The sequence below is a fragment of the Pelmatolapia mariae genome, linkage group LG8 (assembly GCF_036321145.2).
Source record: "Pelmatolapia mariae isolate MD_Pm_ZW linkage group LG8, Pm_UMD_F_2, whole genome shotgun sequence".
Classification (NCBI taxonomy): Eukaryota; Metazoa; Chordata; class Actinopteri; order Cichliformes; family Cichlidae; genus Pelmatolapia; species Pelmatolapia mariae.
The window spans coordinates 23458783-23482032 of record NC_086234.1 but is presented as its reverse complement, the minus strand read 5'-3'; the positions used below and the strand labels follow the sequence as shown (position 1 = coordinate 23482032).

The window sequence follows — 23250 nt, the reverse complement described above, 5'->3', positions numbered from 1 at the left end:
GAGTTAGAAAACACACAAACACTGCAGTTCCATTTTTACTCGCGAGGGCAGCCATGGACGCACGACCTGCGTCTCATCGCTGCCTGCGTTCTTTATTTATACAAGTCTGTGTCTGTGTGTGTGTGTGTGTGTGTGTGTGTGTGTGTGTGTGTGTGTGTGTGTGTGTGTGTGTGTGTGTGTGTGTGTGTGTGTGTGGTACAACTATAACAATGTCACTCCAGTAGCGGGACTTTCCCTTTTCTACATCTGTATGTTCTCGTAAAAGAGCTGAGCTTGGTCTTCTCTACATCTAAGTGTTAAAAACAACAGGATGCGGTTAGTATCTGCAGAAGTTCAGCACACAAGTTACTAGGTGAAAAGTCATGTAGAAATATGCTTCACTGATAAATATAAAGAATACATTTCATGTAACTGATCAAAACATAATTATCTTCTGACAATAATGGATATTTATACTCAACAAGAAAGAGCTATCAGTCATCAGTATTCCCAACCTCTTGTCCATCTAGATTTGTAGAGATTGGAAGAAATGGGGTGAGTGTTGCTGATTTAAACCCTGTGGTTCACAGGTGTTTTGTGTTAACCACCTTCTCTCAATAATTTAAAGGTCCACAAGCTGGAAGGATTTATTTATGTATTTATTATTTTCTTGAAAAGTGATGCTATTGCTGCAGCATAATTCTGCAGGAGATCGAAGTCAATCTGGGGAGTGAACTTTGACTGAGCACCCTAAACTAGGTCAAAAGGTCTGTGATCACAGAGTCTCATCATATTGATGAATGGGATAGACAAGCCTGGGAATAATGAGAAAGACGTCATGTGAACCAGGCACATAGAACATGGAAACCAATGACTTATTCATATTCCCTGTATCTTCCTGCCCTCATCGTTCCCCCTCGATGTATAACTCCTCACAGCTATAATTGAAGTTCATGGATAATGGCTTTGCTATGCAGGCATTTTTTCCCTCTGTCTCTTTCTCGTTTTCTCATCATCATTGTCAATTTTTAGACATTCCTCTCGTACCTGGAAAATCATTATCATTGTAATAGAAAAATGGCACCTAAGCCGAGTCATTTTTTTAATGTCCAAAGTCATAAACATAACTGTTTTAATGCTTGCATCCATTTCTCTTGAACACATATCACTGATACATATTTTAGTGCTTCGGCACAGGCTGTTAGCTTGGTTGACAGTAACTCTTTATTAGTCTGATCGAGACTATTGAAGTGGACCCGTGCGTCCTGTCAGGGTGTGATAAATCGACCGAACAACATACTGAGCTCATCAGAGCAATAAGTGCTCCTCTAGATCATCCCAAAGTGGGAAACAGATTTTAAGAATATATAAATAAGAGAGTGTGGATAAGTGGATAAGTAGCCACACAAAACATGTGATGCTACAGTGCAATTAATAAAACCCGCCAGCTGAATGTGTGTTGACAGACGAGCCAGATACTACAGAGTCACCAGACACACACCAGTTATTCCAGACAGGCAAGTGTTCTGCAACAGATATGCCAAGATGTGTTATAGCAGGCAAATTCTCTTGTATATCCAACTCATCCAGTACACACTGGGTTCTCCCTGGGTATTTGGCCCTGGGTATTTCAAACACAATTACAGCTAGCTTCACTGATTATTTACTCCAATCTGTTTGCACGAGTGTTAATCAGTGGAATCAGCTGCTGTAGTGTTTGCATGGATTTAAAACCTGCAGACTTTGGGATTTTGAAGTTGATCCACTTAAAATTGTGCTGGGTTTATAATAAAGTCTAAAAGGAACACCATTAGGAAAATTAAAAATGTCCCACCAATTATGACAATAAATGCAGGCTGCAGTTGAATACATGTGGAAAAAGATTATTCCCTGAGGAAAGATATCTCTGGACTTTTTTTTTTCTTGGAAAAATTCAAGGTCACATATTTAACCTGAGATATTTCGTCAGGCTGTTTTGCAACATGCAGCTGCTCAAATTTATGCATTACTTTTAAGATGATAATTCTTTCGGAATCATTTATAATTTATATATATCCTATTTGCCTCACTTTTTGAGGTCCAGACATTTAGTATGAGATTTTCAAACTTTTGAAAGAAGAAAAAAACATGGTTTTACTCTTATTAATAAAAATAGTTGCATTTTTGAATAAAATATGTGATTCTTTCTAACTGCAGTACTATTGTAGTATTGTTTCTACAACCCTATATGTCTGTCTATTCGACCTGGCCTTATCTTTTATTAGATTTAGTGTTTAGTTCAGATAAATGAATAATATTGGGTAACTTTAACATTCATGTAGACGCTGATGCTGACAGCCTTGACACAGATTCATTAAATTATTACACTTTATTGGGGTTTTTCAGAGTGAATATAACCCAACTCAGTGTGTAATTTAAACATATGGCATGCAAACATGCCAAAATCTCCTAAAAACACTTTTTGTCTGAGCATTTTTTGATAACACTTCAATGTAAAATAATGGATTACACTGCACTGGGAAATACATTTCATTACAGTAGATAATACAATAGTCTTTCTGAAAGTGCTGTAACTGAGTTTATGGAAGCAATTCCTCCAGCGTTATTATCCTCAATGCTGTGTGCCAACACTTCTAAATTTGGACAAAACTAGGGTTATTGTACTCGGCCCTCTTAGAAACATGGCATCTGACCAGGTACTTACTCTCGATGGCATTACTTTAGCCTTCAGTAAACTAGAGGAAATCTGTTATGTTTGAGCAGGATATGTCCTTCAGTGTGCATGTTAAACAACTATGTAGGACTTCCTTTATTCATTTGCACATATATTTTAATCTAAAAAGAAATCTAGTTTCAGAGTGAGGCTGAAAGACTAGTTGATGCATTTATTACTTTTCGGATGGACTATTGTAATGCATTATTATCGGGTCATTCTAAAGTCTCTCTGAGAACCATTGTGCTGATTCAGAATGCTGCAGTAAGAGTATTAACAGTGAGAGTAAAGGGTATATTCTGCCCATATTAGGAACATGGGCATCATTGACTGCCTGTTAAATCCAGAATAGGCTTTGAAATCCTTCTCCTCATATACAAGGATTTGAATAATCAAGCCTCGTTGTATTTTAAAAATCTAATAGTACCATAACATCCAAATTTGACACATCACTCTCAGATTGTAGGGTTTCTTGTGGTTTGCTTATTTATAGTTTATACTTAGGGCTGGATCAGATGGTCATATCCTAGTTATGCTGCAAAGCCTGAAGGCTTCTCATGATACACTGTTTCTTTTTCACTCAGCTCTTTTCACTCTCCATATACTTATAGATCGCTATTGCATATAGAAGTTTAAACCAACATTAGTGATTATTAAAATATGCTCTCTTGTCTTTCCCTTCATTCCCAACTGGTTGCACCAGATAGCTGCAGCTCCCTGACCCTGATTCTGGATTATTTAATTGCTGGGGTTTTGTTGGGGTCTGTCTGATGTTGCAGGGTCTTTTGGCCAACTCACTGCCGTTTTAATTTAGTCCTGATTTTTCTGTGAGTTAATGCAATCTGAAGTCCATACTAATATTTCCCCTTCTTCCTCCTGCAAGCCCTCTGTCTGTGGAGCTGGGAAAGTACTACCACACTGAAAACGACGATGAGAACCCCTTCATCTGCTCTCAACCCCGAGACAACGGCATGAGGGACTGTAGCTCAATTCCCAAGCTGTATGAGGAGGGGGGGCTGGAGTGCACCCTGGATATTGACTCTTATAACAGCACTGACAACACCACCTGCGTCAACTGGAACCAGTATTATACCAACTGCTCTGCTGGTCTGATCAACCCCTTCAAGGGAGCCATCAACTTTGATAACATCTGCTATGCTTGGATCGCCATCTTTCAGGTGGACAAATGGTCAGATTTGAAGATGCCAAAATAGTTTTTCTGCAGTGGCAACATACAGTATGATTTGGCCTATGCACAATCCTGTAATCCAAAATGGAGATGAAGAGGGAGAAATGGAGCCTAATTACCCCTGGGCTAGTCTATCAGAGAAAGAGGGCTTAGAGGATTAGCAGGTCACCAACATCGCACAACCAGACTGCAGCTTATTTTTTCCGCACCATTTCTTTGCTACCTTCACATCATCTGAATAACATTTTGTTGGAGTATTCAGTCATAGTTGTCTTGCTGGGGGGTGGGTATTTTTAGAGAGCATGACTGAAGATGTTTAGCCTGCGTGGGGTAAAACAAACAACATAAATGTTGGAGGATTACTCTTATGCTGAGTGCTGGTATTTCTAGCACTGGGAAATATGTCCTCTTTCATTTTCTATTTTTAAATTCCATTCTTTATTTGGTTTCTTCTTTCAATTTTTTTTATGTTTGTATGTACTTAACTCCTGGTGTTCATTTTTAGGTGATTACCCTGGAAGGCTGGGTGGACATCATGTACTTTGTGATGGATGCTCACTCCTTCTACAACTTCATCTACTTCATCCTGCTCATCATTGTAAGTATATCTGCACACGACTGAAGAAGAGGGTCAACTGGGGGTGTAAGCATCCACTGATCATGTGTGAACGTAGGCTGTACACAAGATGGACATAAGTACTGTGATATTACCCAATGGTTTAAGCCTCAATATTAAAATTTTTGCAGCTGCTAGCATATTTGGACAACAGAGTGGGGTGCTAAGATATTAGCTAATGGTTACCAAGCTTGGTAATCTCTATCCACAAACTGTACAAGTGTAGACAGATGCTAAGTAACATAGTATGTAACATACCTGAAAAAGCCCCAACAGCATAACATTAAGTAGAGGTCCAGCTGAATTATTCAGATTAGAAGAGCTAATTGCTAATGCTAACAACTACCTGGGTCAACGCATCTTTCAAACAAAGTTCTCTCTGTAGTCTTCATTCTTCAGACCTCAGTAACAATATCATCTCTCTTTCTTTCCCCTTAGATTGGCTCGTTCTTCATGATCAACCTGTGCCTGGTGGTCATTGCCACTCAGTTCTCAGAGACCAAGCAGAGGGAGAGCCAGCTGATGAAGGAACAACGAGTGCGCTTCATGTCCAACGCCAGCACTCTGGCATCCCTCTCCGAGCCAGGCTCCTGCTATGACGAGCTCCTCAAGTACTTGGTTCACATCATCCGCAAGGGGGCCAAGCAAGTGGCCCATATCTGCAGGCTCTTGGCCCGTCGTGCTGGGCTCAACATTGCTGCCTCGCCCCCAGCCACAGATATCCAACGCAGCCACAGCCAGAGGAGAAGGAGAAAGACCTCCAGGCAGGGGTCTGTGTCAGTTCATCACATAATGCATCATCATCACCAGCACCACCACCACCACTACCATCTAGGGAATGGTAGTGTGAGGGGAGGAGGGAGCACCAGATGTTTAGACAGTAGGGAGGCAGAAGGTGGGGCTCATAACAACAACGGGGGAACTCTCATAGCAAACACTGGAAGTGGGCATCTTGCCGTGGCGCTACCCTCTTCAGTGACAGCAGCAACTTCCGATATGAACCTTGCGATTTTGTCCAGTCCTGCTGCTGATTCAGCCTCAGTTTGCAGCATTTTCAACACCAACTCTGGAATTGCTCCAGGCTTCTTCTCCTTGGCTCCGGCTCCCAAGTCCAGGGCCATTAAGAGAAACTCTGTGCCCTTTGCTGCTCCAGGGCCTAAGAACTACCCCACCCTTCAAGCTCGGGCTCTGGCCGAGTCTAGAAGAGGGAGCATTGCAGCTAGCACCCTGACGAACATCAACCTTAATATTCCACCAATGCCCCAGGACAGAAGGCCATCGAGTCTGGTAGACCCGCTCAGTCCAACAGGTAGATACACAATGAGGCAGCAGATGCAGATACATTCTTGTGTGTTAGCTGAGCTGAATAAGAGAAAAAAATAGAATATCCACAGGTTTAGATTTTCTTGAGTGAGCTACCCTGATATATGACTGGCTGACCAAGTACAAGTGATTAGATTTGATATGATTTAATTTTCCAATTAATTTACTCGTGGATAATCTTCTCACTCTTATTTTGACAGTTTAGTTACTGCTAACTGCCTAACCCTGGTGCTTCATGTGTTTTCCCTACAACCTGGCTCACTGGACAGGTTGCTATTGTGGCGGTCCGTGATGTCACTCAGCTGATATCCACAGAGAGTTGATATGATCCCAAGGTCTCACACGGTTGAACTAAACTATCATGTTCTGCAGCTGGTAAATGGTAGCCCTTCTGCTCTGCATCCTCTGAGTTCGGCATGGCTGCACACAAACCAGTTGTCAACGTGCAGGTTGTATTTAGAGAGGCCATCCTGTTTGCAGTGGTCCTCCAGACCAGAACAAAGTCTACAATTGCCAGCTGTAGGTCATGATAGTGAAGTTGGAGTATGTCTGGCTATGGATAAGATCCCTTTTGGGGTAGCAGCTGAACGATTTGGAGGACAACAGTAACCTGGCCAGGGAGCCAGCTGGCAGAGAAAACATGAAAGGCCAGGACTAGCAAGCAAGTGAACAAAATAAGAGTCAGGGAATGGTCCAACAGTAAATCGATCACAGATGACATTGTTCTCTCAGACAGATAGAAAGAATTCAAAATATGCTAAAATTAATCATCACATACTGTATTTGGGGTGCCATTCATATACCTGGGAAGCCTGCCCGAGAAGACTCTTTGTGTGGGAAACACTGCTATCTCATTTACTCAGCCCATGCTAATTTCCATATTGGTGTTGAAGGAAATGATGTAACACACCAGTGGTTGTGTTCCTTTAACTGCAATCACGTATTTGGCGCTGTGCAGTATTGATTTGTTCTGACTAAGCCTCGAGCTACAACACTGTCCAGAAAGAGATTTTTGCTTTTTTCATGACAAGCAGATAGAGTGCTAATTAGAGTCAATAAATGTTAATGCCTCATGTCCAGCCAACTTTTTTTGCCTCTTGGTCAACTTTTAAAAAATGTCTTAGGCCAAACAAAAGTCAGTCAAGGTCTCTTCGGGTTGTACAGGTGGTGGAAAAAGGCTGGCTGGCGGCCAGAGAATCTGTAGAGACGAGGCATTAGTCATACAACAGACACACTGCCCATCACCGTCAAACACACTTTTCCTGACACACACGCAACTGTCTAAAAATGCTCCCATTCACAACCGATCTCTTTCATTGGATCTGACAATTTGTCCAAACCACTTCATTTATGTAATTTATCAAAATCATGCTGATTCCACCGCAGTACCCTTCTCTCTGCCTCAGCTTCTCCATCTGACCTTTTTCACTCCATTGCAGCCCAGCTCTCCTGCCAGCTGTCAGCCCGTGACCTCAGCACCACCAGCAGCGCCATGGACACGGCCGCTTTGACACTAGACCCTGAGAGCTGCCCCTACTGCGCCAAGGCCCTGGCCAACGAATCGGAGGGCGGGACCGAGGGCAACGAGACACCTGGCGACTCAGACAGCGATGGGGTATACGAGTTCACTCAGGACCTCCACCACAGGGACAGAAGAGACAGCCGGCAGCCCAAAAAGAAGCACCGGAGGCTGGGGAAAACGGCCGCCAAGGTTGTTCACTTCTGGAGGCTGGTGTGCGACACTTTCCGGAAGATCGTGGACAGCAAGTACTTTGGCCGAGGGATTATGATTGCGATTCTGATCAATACTCTGAGCATGGGAATCGAGTACCATGAGCAGGTTAGTTAATGTGTTTTTCTCTTCAACAAAAGGATGTGCAGTTGCCGTGCTGTGATATTCAAATGCCTTGAAAAATTTCTCTGTGGAAATGTGAAGTATCCTGATGCATATAGTCACGCAGATAGAGAACGATTGTAGGAAAGTATTAGTTTGACTTGTACATCCTCTGTGTGTGCGTGTGTCATTCTGTGCGATTTTGCAAGCAACACCGCTCCCACAGGCCCAACTGGAATTCCTGATGTCTCTCTCTGGTCTCATTTGTTTACATGAGCATAATTACAGCCATGTGAGAGAGAAAACGGAAAGAGACAGAGCGAGAGAGGGAGGAAAGTAAAGGGGTGATTTAACGGGTAGGGAAGGCCCAGCAACATCTGACGTCAGATTTTCTCACTCTTTCCCTCTCAATCTGCTGTTTGGTTGTTTTTATCCCTGCGCTGCTGTCTCTTTGACCCAATTCACACCTGATATTCACATGCAACATGCGCTAGCGATAGCTAGTCTGGATTAGGAATAATGCATGCTAATGTAAGGTGTAAATACATCCAACATGCTCGGAAGACCACATCTGGATGCGGTCTGACATTCAGTATGATCAGATGTTGCCCAGGTGTGAACCCAGTCTGTTTTAAGTTTCTGTGAGGAAAAACAAAGGATATCTGCTGAACGCAATGAGTGGTCACACTGGGCTTAGTCATTCTATCTTAAGCTGTCTGTTAATTAAGTTACAGTCAATCTTTTCATTGTCAAATATGCAGCACGTAAAGTGCTTTTTGACAGCTCCACCCAACTGTGTGTATTTATATTAATGCAGTTGTACTGCAGACTTTTATTGGCATTGATACTGTCTGTCTATTAGTAATGATGTAACTGATCCTCTTTTTCTGTGTCAGTATAACATTTGATCTTTTGCAGACGATTTCTCTGAGTGGAGTCTATTGATTTCTGTTGAGGTTACAGAGTTTAAAAGAGGTATCAGGAAAATGCTCATACTGGTTCTTTGTATTGGCCCAGTGCATCCTGAAAGTATTCACAGAGCATCACTTGTTCCACATTTTGTCATGCTGCAGCCTTATTCCAAAATGGAGTCAGCTCATTTTTCACCTCAAATTTCCCATAATGACAAAGCAAAAAAGGTTTGCTTGAAATTCTTTCAAATTTATTACAAATATATAAAAATATATAACATGTACTTAAGTATTCACAGCCTTTGCTGTGACAGTCAAAAGTGAGCTCAGGTGCATCCTGTTTCCACTGATCATCTGTCAGATGTTTCTACAACTTGATTGGCGTCCACCTATGGTAAAGTCAGTTGATTGGTTATGATTTGGTAAAGCACACACCTGTCTATATAAGATCCCATAGTTGACCAAGCCATCAAGTCCAAGGAATTGTCCGTTAGACCTCTGAGACAGGATTGTAACGAGGCACGGATCTGGGAAAGGGTACAGAAAAATTTCTGCAGCATTGGTGGTCCAAATGAGCACAGTGGCCTCCATCATCAGTTAAATGGAAGAAGTTTGGAACCACCAGGACTCTTCCAGGAGCTGGCCACCCAGCCAATCTAAGCAATTGAAGTAGAAGGGCCTTAGTCAGGGAGGTGACCAAGAACCCAATGGTCACTCTCACAGAGCTCCAGTGTTGCTCCGTGGAGAGAAAAGAACCTTACAGAGCGACAACCATTTCTGCACTACTCTACCTGCGTGGTTAAATCCCTTGAGTTAGCTGCCCTTTTTCTGCTTAAATGATTTATTGTTAAGTGGCTTAACAAACAAAATAGCATTTCACTAGCTGGGCCCACGTCCTCATTTTAGGTTTGACAGCATTTTAGTAGGTAAAGGTGAATGGTTGGACATGAATTGAGCTGCGGTTTGGGGAAGGCCTCGAAGGGGACTGGCGACGGCTCCTGGGCCTGGCAGATCCCCATGTACCAAATAGGAGTGAAGAAGTTAAAGAATTGAGAACAAGGAGGGAGGGAGGGGCACGTAAACGAGAATGAGCAGTTTGCAGAACTGGGGGGAACCTATATAGATGACAACCGGAAGGAGCGTTTGGAGGCGTGGTCCCGCTCCTGAAATTCCAATACATAATCTCCAATTAAAGCAAAATATAAAGACATGAGAGGTTGCTCAAGACTTGCGTCATTTATGTTTTGATATTTTTTGCCTTACCAAAGCTTTACTAATAAACACATTTTATCCGCCTAATATTAAAGTTCATTAAAAAAGAGAAATTTAATTAAAAAACAAAAACACAAAGTGTTGCATACACTGAGTACAGCTTTATTGTTTTCATATACATACACACACACACACACACACAAACTGTACTCTTTATATATGAGAGAAAAAAACACCTGTACAAACTGGTTTCTGATCATTTGCATGACTAAAAATTATGTCAGTAATTTGAATTGCTTTCACTACAGTTTCTCTAGTGTTGAGAATTTAAACTCCTGCTATAATTAGAAGTAATTTCCAGGGTCAACAAGTGTGTCATGTTTATTTTCCAAGCAAATTCCCTCAAAATTAAAGATTTGGTAGCTTCATGAATCTCATTAAACATCTGTTTCCATTCTTCATCAGTTATTTTTGTTGCCAACTCCATACAGGCACTGAATACATTTCAAAAGGTATTTAGCAAAGCAAAATGCTAGTCCTGGATATTAGTTGCATTAGCGTTCATGATTTACAATTCAATTTCTACTAAAATGGGAAAAAAAAGTTGTCTTGTGGTGTCTTTTTTCCTTCTCTGATGTTCTCATGAGTATTTTTTTTTATAGAGGACATAAAGAAGTTTGCCAAGTGCAGCTTTCAGGTTTGGGGTATGTATTGTGTTTGAGGCTATTGTGTTGGGTTATGTTTTTGGCACGTGCGGTTTTGGTGTAAAGTTATATAACACTAGGGACACAAGTATTGTGTTTATGTGTATGTGTGGGTGTGTAGTAGGAGATTGAAGCCTAGCCAGGTTTTAGGGGGTTACTTTCGGTCACTGACCCAGTGCCTATAAACATATCCAGATGTCAGAGACACACACACACGCAGGAAGTTTTATAGCTTTCTAGTTTCTACTTTCCCTTCATCATTTTTTTTTCCTCCTGACTTTTCCTCTCGTGCTCTTGCTCATAGCTTTTTTTTTCTAATTCTGGTTATACTACTTCCTCTTTTCTTCCTCCTCTGTAGACCTATTAGCCTCCATCAACCTCTTTTTGCTTTTTCACTTTTTGCTCGCTTTTGTTCACCTCCACCTCTTTTATTTCCTTTCTTCACACACACTGTTCTGCGTCAGCTTCTCCCCTGCCTTTTTTTTGTCCTCTTCAACCTTTTCAGTTCTTTCTCAAGTGCTCTTTTCTAGTTTGGGTAACATGGATCCCTCCAGTCTCCAGACAGGCAGCTGAAGACTTTAGTGAGACGCTTCATTGATTGTAAGCCCATCGACATCCAATAGCCACAAAGATCACTAAGCCTCCTTTTCCTCTGTAACTCCGTCCATATGGAGGAGAGGCTGCCTTTCAATTTCCATACATCCTCCAGCCAAGTTTCCTCCTGGAGTTTTGAGTGTGTACCTCATGCTGCCATTTTTCCTGTTAAAACTAGTTTGACGGGCAGCAAGTCTTCTGAATTTTCACCTACTGCGCTTAGTACTGCGTAAGTTCATATTTTATCTATTAAATTTTGGAGGAAGATGAAGCATTTTCACGAGGTTGAACAAATCAATCTGTAGTGCAAAAGTTAAAAGACAATATTTCTGATTATTTAATTTCTCATCATGTGGAGGCATTTAAACAAAATCATAAATATCCTCATCAAATGTTGCTGGTTTGCCCAAACTGCAATAAACACCTTCAGATTATATCCTGTAACAACTCTGGAGTCAGCATGATGTGCAATTTATTAGAAAGTAAAAAAATAAAGTGTTTTAAGTTAATTTAAAACATATCCACACTGAAATGTTTCATTTCATTTAGAAACATCCTGTCTCAGAGTGATGCTGAAACATTAGTTTATGCATTTATTACCTTTAGGCTGGACTTTTGGATTTCATTATTACCGGGTTGTCCCAGAAACTATTTCTCTACTTTTAAGGTTAGCCTTCAAATTTTGTTTTTGATAAAGCATATAGGTAGGGCTGGATCAGGTGACCATAAATCTTCCCTCTGTAGGTTAGACGTCCCATGATGCAATGAGTGTTTGTTTCTCACCCGCCTCTTTTCACACTCGATGTTCTTACACACCACTCTGCATTTAATCATTAGTTATTATTAATCTCTGGCTCTCTTTCACAGCATGTATTTTGTCCAGTCTTCCTCTCCTCACTCCTAACCGGTCACAGCAGATGGCTGCTCCTCCTTGAGCCTGGTTCTGCCGAAGGTTTTTCCTGTTAAAAGGGAGTTTTTACTTCATACTGTTACCAAGTGCTTGCTCTTAGGGGGGTGATCTGATTGTTGGGTTTTTTCTCTGTATTATTGTAGGGCCTTTACCTTACAAGATAACATGCTTTGTGTCTAACAGAGTTATGGATTGTCTTGCATTATCCTTGAAGCTCATGAGCTTTAGTGGCAATAGAAGTACACTTCCCTGTGTTGGTTGGGAAGCTGAACTATTGAAATGGGATGCAGTTGTCTCACTGAGCTGTCATGAGCTGTATTTTCATAATTGGGATGTCAGCATCTTTGGATGATCAAATAGAGCTTGGGCATTATTAGCTATACCAGTTGGACTAGCTCATGCATGGGAAACTTTAGAGAAAACAGAACTACAGAAGATAAACCGTGTACCAGGAAGGATCGTTCTCATGGAGGTTTATGGGGCTGTACTCCTCAGACAGATGAAGTCGATGCAAGTGCCCTAATCTTGTTGTTGTTTTAGTGGCCAGCATGGGTGACCACTGGTTTAAAAAATGATTTAGGAACACCTATAGGAAAACGTTGACCATTGTTTAACCAATCAGTAAGCAGTCCTCAGTCTCACACTCAGATCCACCCATTAAATTGCTTATTGTATTTCACTTCAAAGCTTTTGAGATGGTGACTCCAAAAAGGCCTTTCACCATCAGCAGGTGAAGTCATAGTGGCTGCCTCCATCTTTAATGTAGTTCATGTTTAAGAAACAGTCAAGTGGTGCCATTAGAGGAACTGCACTTTTTGACATTTATATATTGGCTTCTTTTTCAACCACAGTGGCTGCTTCACCTTGTTGTTTTTCTCTTCACAAACAAAAATAAATAAGTAAAATTACTGAAACGCTGACTCAGCCACTAACACATCATCATTGCTTCTCAATAATATTTCTTTTTACATCCTGTTGACATTCAAACACATTTGTTCTTTTATGTTGTTGTTGTTGTGGTTTGCTGTCTGTATATTTATTATTATACTTTTTTTTTTTCAAAATGAGGATAATTCTGCCGTGTGTGTGTGTATTACGTATTTCTCAATCATGTGTAAGTCATTGTGGATTAGCCATGTGATTGATTGGTGACCTGTGCAGGGTGTATTCTGCTTCCCACCCTATGACAGCTGCAGTGGGTTCCAGTTCTCCCAGTGACCCCAAGTTGGATAAGTGGATAAGGATGGATAATTGTGGCCGATTTGCATTCTTCACCTTGTTTGCAGAAAAACTCAGCAGGAGGGGCGAAAACCACAATGTCCTCAAAGCTTTCCAAGATCTTGATTTTTATATGAATCATTTCAAGTGTTTGTTTCCAAGTCTGACCGAAAGTAAACAGAGAAATTTGGAGATTTGATAAATATTGGTGTCCTGGCGACGGCGTTTCACCTTCTCAAAGTCTGGGAAACAAATGGGAAAGCAAAAATTGAGGTTGGCTAGGATGAATGCTCCGCTCTCCATATGGTAAGAATAAGCTTTTCCAATGAGTAAATAGCTGTTTTATTAGCTGGATATTTAATTAGCTACAACCGCTTCCGCACGGACGTGTTCTAAACATGAAAGTATCTACTGAAATTGGCTGATGAACAGAAATCCCAAGAGCAGAGATTAAAATAGCCTTTCCCGGTGGGAATTTCTGTATTTACTTTTGGTTAGATTAAAAAACAAATGTGTTCAATAATATATGGGTTGTGGCTCAGACAAAGTGGATGCATCATACACTAAAGAAACGAAAGGAACAATGAGAGGGTCAGTTAAGTAGCAAAATCCTTTGTTAATCTAGGCTAAGGTTAGCGTCACTGCTGCTAGCGAGGCAATACCTGCATCCTGCAGTTCCTCTAGGAGAGCTGGACAGGGCCATAGAAGGCCCTTAACCCACCGACAGGACCAGTACCTGCTCCTTTGTGCTCAGAGGTCTGTGTGTTCCCATGGAGGGACACACAGACCTCTACAGGCTAGGCAACCCTGAGTGCCATTAGGTCCTGGACCCATTAGGTAGTATCCTGCCATTAGGTATATTGATACCTAATGGAACCCAGGACCCACTGCACCAGACCCTACACTAGTGCAGTAGGTCCTGGGTTCTTCCTGGTCTATGACAATGCTCCACCTTGTGTGGTGAGAGTATACAGACAGTTCTTAGAGGACAAAGGAACTGATCAATTGAAATCATTGACTTTCCCCCACGTTTGCCTGAAATACATTCAATAGGACAATCCTAGGACATTATGCTTTGGTCCATCCGATGCTTCCAGGTTGCACCTCAGACTGTCCAGGAGCTCATTGATTTCAGTTTTTCAGTTTCCAATCATGTGGCATTCTTCCGTTCCTTACACAATGCCCAGACTATATCACTATATATATTTCTCCTTGAGATCTGATGTTTTTTGTGGCTGATGCTTTTGGACAGTGTAGATGTCATAATTATGGCTATAGCATGTAATCCAAACAAATCATCGAACCGCCAAAGTATCATCTGCTGTTTGCAAGTCAAAGTTTGTGTTTGAGGGGAAAAGAAAGAAAGAAAAACTACACCTTTAAGAAAGTGCTTCACCTGCGTTGAGTGTGACAGCTTATCGATCACATTGACCCGTTTTCTGGTACCCCCTTCTGTTCTGTAAATAGATGATACACACAGACACATAATATAGAGCTGGTATTATGTGTCTAATTCGTCTCCAAATGAGGTTATAGAGTTCTGGCTGAGAATTTATGAAGATGAAACAACCACGCTGATGAATAATTGATGAAGAGGCAAACATGCGAAACACGACTACAACACACGTGCAAAGTGAATTCAACTCGAAGCGCAACCTGTTTCTAAGAGCCCGTCAGGGTGTCTGCTGGAAATAAATGCACTGCACGTGCTCATCAATCTCAAAGTATGCAAAGTATGAGCAGATAGAAGAGAATATGCTTTCACTTTGCAGCTGTGTTTGTTGTATTTGCGGATTTCACTTTAAGATCCAGACTAACTGTAATTTCCATTTTTCTCACCAGTTTATTATCCATAATTCTATACGCAGGACAAATACCACAGCAGGGCACCAATATGGGTACACTTTAATTTTGAAAAGACATATTTTGTGGAAAGGTATTGAAACCAATGCAACATATTAAAACTTCTGTTGTTTGATATCCTTAATCTTCTGTGTTTTTCAGTTGATTTCTTTGGCAGTGTTACAAAAATATGTACACCTAACTTATGTGAGGCAAAAGTTCAGACCCTAAACACACTTTTTTCTTACTCATGGCTCTGATGTCAGTAAAAGCGGATATTGCTGTCAGGCAGACAGAGACTGTGAGCACAGAAGCTCTTTAACTGAGTGTCACACTTTGTTTTCAGTATGAGATTTACTTCCTTTACTAAACACAATGTAACACATTACATAATGGCCGGCCTGCAGTTAATTTGACATGCTTTCAAACGACAACTGTGTAGCTGTCTCACATCCCACCTTTTATATCTGCTCACCAGAGCCACTGCTGCTAACTTTGAAATATCTCAGCCACATATTCTGTTGCTAGTTGCAAAGACATTGTTGCACTCTATTGGTTTTGGATTTTTTTTCCACACCAATGTCCCAATAGTACAATTAAAGAAAAATCCTTAGAGTAAGCATGTTGCACAGTTAATGTGGTTCTACAAGCTAAATTCAGCTGGATTGTTGGCGCTCTTATAAACATCAAAAGTGGGGCATGTAGCTAATTTTGCCGAAGTCTTTCCTTTTTCTAAATCTTACAAGAATATACCTAGACTAAGACAAGAGGGTTTATGGTCATAGATTCAATTTAATTGACAGATGTAACAACTGTAACCCATAAGCTAAAGCTAGCTAGACTGGTTAGCAACCAGCGTTCATAAACATAGAGCCTGTCTAAAAGTGCCTGACTAATAAAATGCTTGAATTTTACTCAAAACTTAAACTTTTTGGATGGGCTGTACCTCAAAGCAAGCATGTGTTTTTGACATATAAATCCATTTAAGTGCTAGAAAAGCCACTAACAGTTATTGGCTAATATGCTAGCACACCTGTCAGTCAAGGAAGCCAAAGCAGCCATGTCCATAACTTTAAGTCTAAACAGTTTCAAAAAAGTTTTTAAAGAAATTCATTTGCTCCTCTATGCTTGCTATGGAGGGGGAAATTAGCCATTAAAGTAACACTCTGTAAAGTGCTGATATGTCATTGTTTTTTAAAGATTTTTTTTGTTGCTTAATTAGTTCAGCTAGTTGGCAGATTGAAACAACTGCCTGAAACATGTCTTGTATTTACAGCATAATTCTTTTCAAATTAGATTAAGGCCCACCTTAGTTTTTCATCTCTTTATAGAATATTTACCCATTATAGTGATTAAAGAGCAGATGTAATACTTTTGCCATGAGCCATGAGCTTTAAATACTGCTCTGCAAATAATTACTCTTTAGCTCAAGACATATAAAAGGATCTGACACACTGAATGAGTCCAAATGAACACACACACACACACATTCACATATATGTACAGTATGTGCAGATGTGACTTAACCCCTGAAATGTAAACCACAGGTCCAATTGATTCATATGCGCGTCCTTCAAAATACAGACCTACTGTTACCCTGCAGCCCCCTGTGCAGAGCTACAGCCTCAGCCTTGCTGTCCGTGACACATAACAGAACCCCTCTGTCTGTTTCCTATCTCTTAAATGCACACTCAGAAAAACATACACAAACACTTGAACCAGCGCACACATGCTCTGTGCGCAGAGGGGCAGCAGACCTTGCCCGCGAGCAGTGTATGTAAATGCGACACAGAGACGGAGATATAAAAAGATAATGAAATAGAGTGTTGGATATGGATAAGGGAAGTGTTAGGACTCAGAGGTGATGGGATAGAGGGGGTGATGTGTGGAGGGCGCGTTGGACGAGTAAAGAGAGGGTGTCTGTTTTAGCTCCCTGTGCTGTTTAAGACTGTTACCATTTATGGTGGAGCTGATGGAATAGTTGTGTGCATGCCAACTATGTGACACAGCCCATAGTCTGTTTACTTGGGAAGGTCAACCTCTTTCTCACTTTACATCTATACGGCCACAGAGACAGCCTGTCACTCTTTCCTCTGCATCCTTTTTCTTCAGCTCCCTCGTCGGCCTCTGTGCTCCCTCAACGAAGAGGCGCTGATACCAAAATAGTTTGAGTAGAAGTTTAAGAGGCATGGCAAAACAGAGGTGTCAAGGGAAAAGGTTTAAATGCATGGTTCCTGTGTTTTTTAAAATTGGTGTTGGTGTTATAGTGAAAGCTTTTTAGCACCGACATGAATATTGATTTGGCTATGCAGCTTTTACATGAGCACAAAGTGATCTGAAGTCACTTTTGGGTCACTTGCTTCATGTTTCCCATAAGCAGCAGTTTGACTTTATTTACCTTAAAAGCTACTCACTTGAAGAGGAAAAGTATATCGGTGCTCTGTGATCTTTTGAGCGCTAAGAAAAAAATGAAACATGTCAGCGATTGTGCATCGTGCACGTGTTTGAGCTTGTGTTCTTCCTTCATGAGTGTTGGAAAAGAAGCAAAATACACAACCCTAATGCAGCCCTTTTTGGACCATGTATACTTGGGGGTATTATAGGAGGAGCAGTGAAAATGGAAGCTCATATATGCCATATATTAAAGTTTTGAGGGTAAGCTTTTTAAAATCAGTGACACTGATGTTGTGTTTAATAGGTTTCAACATCAGAGTTATGTGGTTAATTTTAGGAAAACATCCTGCTTTTAGTTCCAGGCTACCTGTTTTTGGGAAATCCCCAATAGTCATGTTTTGTTGATTTTAGTAACTGATTACAGTGATAATTAAAAAAATCTCTTCACATTTGCTGGACGTGATGCAGAATTGTATGGGCACGTGACTATTTTAAGACAGCTCTCTCTCTTTTTTTTATAAAAACAGCCTGATAATTAATCCAGGAATAAAACAGAATCAGGTTCATTAAAGTAAGGTCATGTCATTAACCAAATTTTAAAATCCCTCTCTGTATTGCCGGTGATGGAATTAATAAACAGTGTGTTTATGTGCGATGAACACCTCTTTACATATTGCCCCATTGTACTGGGCAGGCATGAGCGTTTTTTTTCTGCCCCTGCCAAACCAAGAAAAGACCCTCTTGCTGTATTTCTCGCTCAAACCAGAGACAATATTTATTCAGCTTTTATCCTGCCCTGGCGGAGGAATGTAGAGTTGGCATGTGAAGACACTGGCCACCCTCCAAGACAGGCCTAGGAAATGTGTTTTTCTAATTTGTACGACGGTAAGACGGAGAAGGCAAAACAACAGTCCCTAATCCTGGCTTATAAAACGAGGGCTTTTCCAGCCCTGAAGGCTATGAAATCAAAAAGAGAGAATCAATGGAGTGATCAAATGATGGCTTCGGTTATTTCCTGGTTCAGTGAGATGTCAAATAACATGCTGCCTGTATTTAGAAAGTTCTCCTTTCAAGCTCTTCTGCTGGATCTGCCAATTCATCCCTATCTTATTGTTGCTTTAAGCACTGGTCTCAGCCTTTATTTTGCCTCGGAGAGCAGATGTTTATGCAGGAAAGATTTAACATTTCATTAAAAGAGGAAAAAAATGAACACACAGATTGATGATTCTTGAAAAAGAAAACCCAAAAAACTAAGTAATCTTTGACAAAACCTGTGGAAAGCAAATATTGTGGTCATGCCAAAAAGCAAGATATGACAGATCCTGTGAAAAACTGAGCTCACCTTTTGATTTAGTTGCTTGTGGAACCACATTTAGCAGCAAAACACTGAAGTAATCATTTCATCCCTGTCTGTATTCACTTTGCTGTATAGAAATTTTCAGCCACTATTCTTTCAAACATTGTTTTAGTTCACTGAGGTTTGCAGACATTCATTTATGCGCAGCTCTCCTAAGGTTACAGCTCACCATTGTAATCGGGTTAAAGGTTGCACACCAGCTGAGCCATTGAAATGACTTGACTATTTTCTTTTCTTGTAGATTTGTATAACCCGTTTTGGGCCACGCTTCAGCTTCTGAACAGATGGCCTTACATTTGACTTTAAAACACTTTGGTATACGCAGGAGTGAACAATCTACTCAATGACTGGAAGATGCCCAGTTCTTGAGGCTGCAAAACAAGCACCAGCATACTTGACAGTTGGTATTGTATGTAATATCAGTACAAACACAATTGGTGTATTTCCTATTATTACATACAAGATCTTGAGTATTGTTGCCCCATCTTAGGCCCCTCTTCTACGGAACCAGCTCCCGGTTTGGATTTGGGAGACAGACACCATTTCTACTTTCAGATTAGGTCATACTTTCCTTTTTCATAAAGCTTATAGTTAGGCCTGGATCAGGTAATCGGGTGACCACTTACTTAGCTTAGCTGAGTATTAATTCTTCACTTACCTCTTTTTACTCTCAACACTCTGCATTTAATCATTAGTTATTATTAATCTCTTCTCATCCACGGGTGTCTTTTATCTAGTCCTTCTCCCTTCACGGCCAACTGGTTGCTGCAGTTGGCAGTTGGCCACCCTGCACTGAGCCTTGTTCTGCCAGAGGTTTCTTCCTGTTAAAAGGGAGTTCTTCCTTCCCACTGTTGCCAGGTGCTTGTTCATACGCTGTCATCTGATAGTTGCTGTTTTCTTTCTTCATTCCTTCTTCTTTATTGCAGGGTCTTCAGCTTGCAATATAAAACACATTGAGCTGACTGTTATTTTGAATTGGCACTACAGAAAAAAAATTGAAGTGAAGTGAATTGTATTGAATATGCTGTGTTTATTTTGGCCAAATGTGGTGCTGTGCTTTATGATTAACCATCTCTACTTTGGTCTCATCTGTCCAAAGGACATTGTTCCAGATGTCTTGTGGTTTGCTCAGATGCAGTTTTGCAAATGTAAGCTTTGCCGCCGTGTTGTTTTTAGAGACAAACAAACAAGCCGGCCTTTTTCTAATTGTACTGTCAATAAGTTGAACATTTAACATGCTAACTGAGACCTGTGAAAAAAAACAAAACAAAAAAAACAAAAAACAAACAAAAAACAGAAACTGCATCTCAGAGTGTTACACGGATTAACCTAGTGGTGAATTTGCTGGACTGCTCACTCTTGGGATGATTGTGGCATTGTGTTAACACACACCTGAATGCCCCAGACAAGCAAACTGCCAAAACTTCTGCTTTTATAGAGATGGTCACACTTGCTGATAATTAGTTAATCAAGTGTATTTAATTAGCAGCACATGGCTGTGATTTAGGCTCTTAATTCCTACGGAGGTATTACTTCTTTTTTCACAGGACTGCCTAGGGTCCTGTGAAAGCTTTCTTTTTCACATGACTCTACATGCTCTTTATCGAAATTATCACAGTTTTTTATAATAATTTTCCTAAAACCTTATCAACACAACAAGTCCAATTCCATCTCTTAACTATTATCACTCAAAGGAACTTTATTGGTACTGAAATTTCTTACGTTTTCTTAAGACCGGGGGTAAAAGTTCATTTGACTTATATTGTTTATTATAACAGAATATGTCAGATGCCATAATAACAAGGTGACATTGTTGTGTAGAGAACTTACTAAAGCAACCATTATATTAATTGAGCCTTGTTGAACACCAGATTTATTGCATTAGTATGCGATATGATCTTTTGATATAATGAAAAATAAGCATGACCACTATAATATCTGTTCAGTAAATATGAAGCTACAGCAAGTAGCCAATTAGCTTAGCTTTACTCCCATTGTCAAGCCTAAATTTTAATTTGTACATTGGCCAAGCCAGTGTTGTCAGAAAAAGTTTGCATCCAGTTAAAGCACGCAGGTTCTTAGTTTTCCCTCTTCGGTCAGGTTGAGTCACTAAAACAGCTCAGAAACATCACAGCTTGGTCTAAAATATTCTTTTCACAACATTAACTCTGCTAACATGAAGCTCATGAGTAACAAGTGCATCCAGCTTGAATACAAGGGAACCTGGCCAAGAATCCAAAAATGAAAAGTTGGGAGTGAGACTGGTCACACTGTTGCCACGACGGATCCATGAAGGTACAATAAGCCACAAAAGACTTTAGCAACTTCCTGACGAAACTTTAAATAGTTCTTTCTGTTTGAATTCACCCCATCAATAAGAATGCTAATGTGACTTGCCAGTTTGTGGTTGGCACAACCTGAAACAATAATGACTGGAGTGCTGTGGTTTTTGCGCATTGCGGGTTTCGTAACGACAACAGAGTTGAAAAGGCAAGGCTTTAGCCAGGCTCAAGGTCAAAGAGGGAGTTACAATTTCATGTATAGCACTAAAAACCTACCATAACACTGTTACCTTATGTGTGGCACAGAGGGAACAGCAAAGTTATATTGCTGCAGCTCTTCACACATATCATGAGTGCAATCTTTTACTTATTTACTTTCTACACTGCTGTTTGGATGCCCAAAGTAGCAAGTTGAGAAGAAATATGAGCAAAAAATAACTAAATAATTCAAAAGTTTGTCACTTTACATTTTCAACATTGCATAGGCTCAATAAGGCTGGGACCAATGTTGTACCATGTATCTGTAGCCTACTACTGCTTCGGGAGCTGAAGCTTAGAAGGGCTGGAATGTACTATCTCAGAACAGCAGTAAAAAAGACAAAAAAGGGAATCCTGTAGTGCAGGGGTGTCCAGCTCCAGTCCTCAAGAGCTACTGTCCTGCAGCTTTTAGATGCATCCTTGTTCCGATGCACCTGAATCAAATGAATTGCTTGTTATCAGGCCTTTGCCAAACTTGATGGCATGCTGACGAGGTAATCCAACCATTTGATTTAGCTGTGTTGGAGTAGGGATGCATTTTAAAGGTCTCGAAGACTAGAGTTAGACACCCCTGCTGTAGTGTCACAGCAAAGAGAAGAAGAAAATTGTATATAATGCTTTATAAACACCAATTGTTCCATGTTGTTAACCTGTTTCTTTGACTTCAACAGATGTTGAGTTAAATCTTGATGGGTTGCAAACCTAAATCAAGTTAGCAAGAAGACTTCCAATGGTTGCACTGCAACTGCAACTTAAGAAAAAAATGCTGCAAAGCACCAAAAACAATGTTGTCTTTGTTGTGTCAAGTGGGGGAGGGCTTTTGTGGCATTTTGTTTTGTTTTGTGTTTCTATTTACTGGCATTTTCTCAAGTTGCAATGCGTTTCAGGGCCATCGTAGTATCAGTATGGCCAACAAAAGCCAAATTACATTCCGCATCATTATTTCATTTCATAATTATTGTTAAGTGGCTGCTATAGACTTCCTAATCATTAAATCATCTCAGACAAGGCAATGATGAGGAGATACTGTATCCTCCTCATTGTTATTAAATCACCTCTAACCCCAGTAGTGAGTGTATCATTGTCCGTTTCATACTTGAAATGCCCTCTTCTGTAGCGAGCCCATGAAAACCACTTGATTAAACTAACACACGCGCGCCGCACACACACCGGACATGGCGCTGCATCATTGACAGTCTGGAGCGCCGCGGAGCACAGCATCCCGTTTAGATTAGATCACATCAGATTAGGTGGCATTACATTAGTGCTAACCAGATAACGCTATTCCTCATCTAACACACTTTACCTCCTAATGCTCCCGCAGCCTCATTACCCAGGAAACAGCCATCGAAGGAAGCAATTAGAAAAGCAAGAGTGTCTTTCTCGCTTACACGGTCGTGCATGTGGACGCATTAATCTCTCTCTAGGTAGCACGTACACCTCACTGGCCATTAGTCAATTAAGAAATTTCTCCCATTTGATAAGTTAATGGCTGTGAGGCTTCTGTGACACTAGCGTGTGTGTATGCATATGTTGTTTGGTTGGTGTATCTTTCACCCTCTTTGTCTCTTGTGTGCTCCTTCTGTGTGTGAGAAACTCTTTTATGGTCTCATTCTCTTGCAGTAATCTTGCATGATGTCTGAGGAATGTCTAATATACAAGCTGAAACAATAGCAGAGCAGAAACAGTGGGGGAAAAATAATGACCTGAACCTCGGTCTCAAGGCCCAGATGTCTGCAGTCCAAGTCTCACCTCATAAAAAGTGTACTTCTTGTTCTGGCTTATCAACCACATCTATTATACAGCTGGATGTGTGTGTCTGCATGCATGGCTATAAGTGTGAGTCTGTGCAGAAATATGTGCGTACATTGTTAGGAGTGTGGGAGTGGAGCTGCACTGTGTGGATTTATGTGT

At 40.7% G+C, this 23250-nt stretch overlaps 1 protein-coding gene across 5 annotated transcripts in view; it reads left to right on the top strand.

Annotated features, from left to right (window-relative positions):
• Positions 1–23250, top strand: part of cacna1g (calcium channel, voltage-dependent, T type, alpha 1G subunit) — a 218841-nt gene that overhangs the window by 67644 nt on the left and 127947 nt on the right. For all 5 annotated transcript variants that reach the window (XM_063481624.1, XM_063481626.1, XM_063481623.1 and 2 more), the window contains exons 5-8: positions 3576–3870; positions 4387–4479; positions 4936–5806; positions 7260–7660. In XM_063481624.1, the coding sequence (XP_063337694.1) occupies positions 3576–3870; positions 4387–4479; positions 4936–5806; positions 7260–7660 (1660 nt within the window). The remainder of the gene's footprint in view (positions 1–3575; positions 3871–4386; positions 4480–4935; positions 5807–7259; positions 7661–23250) is intronic.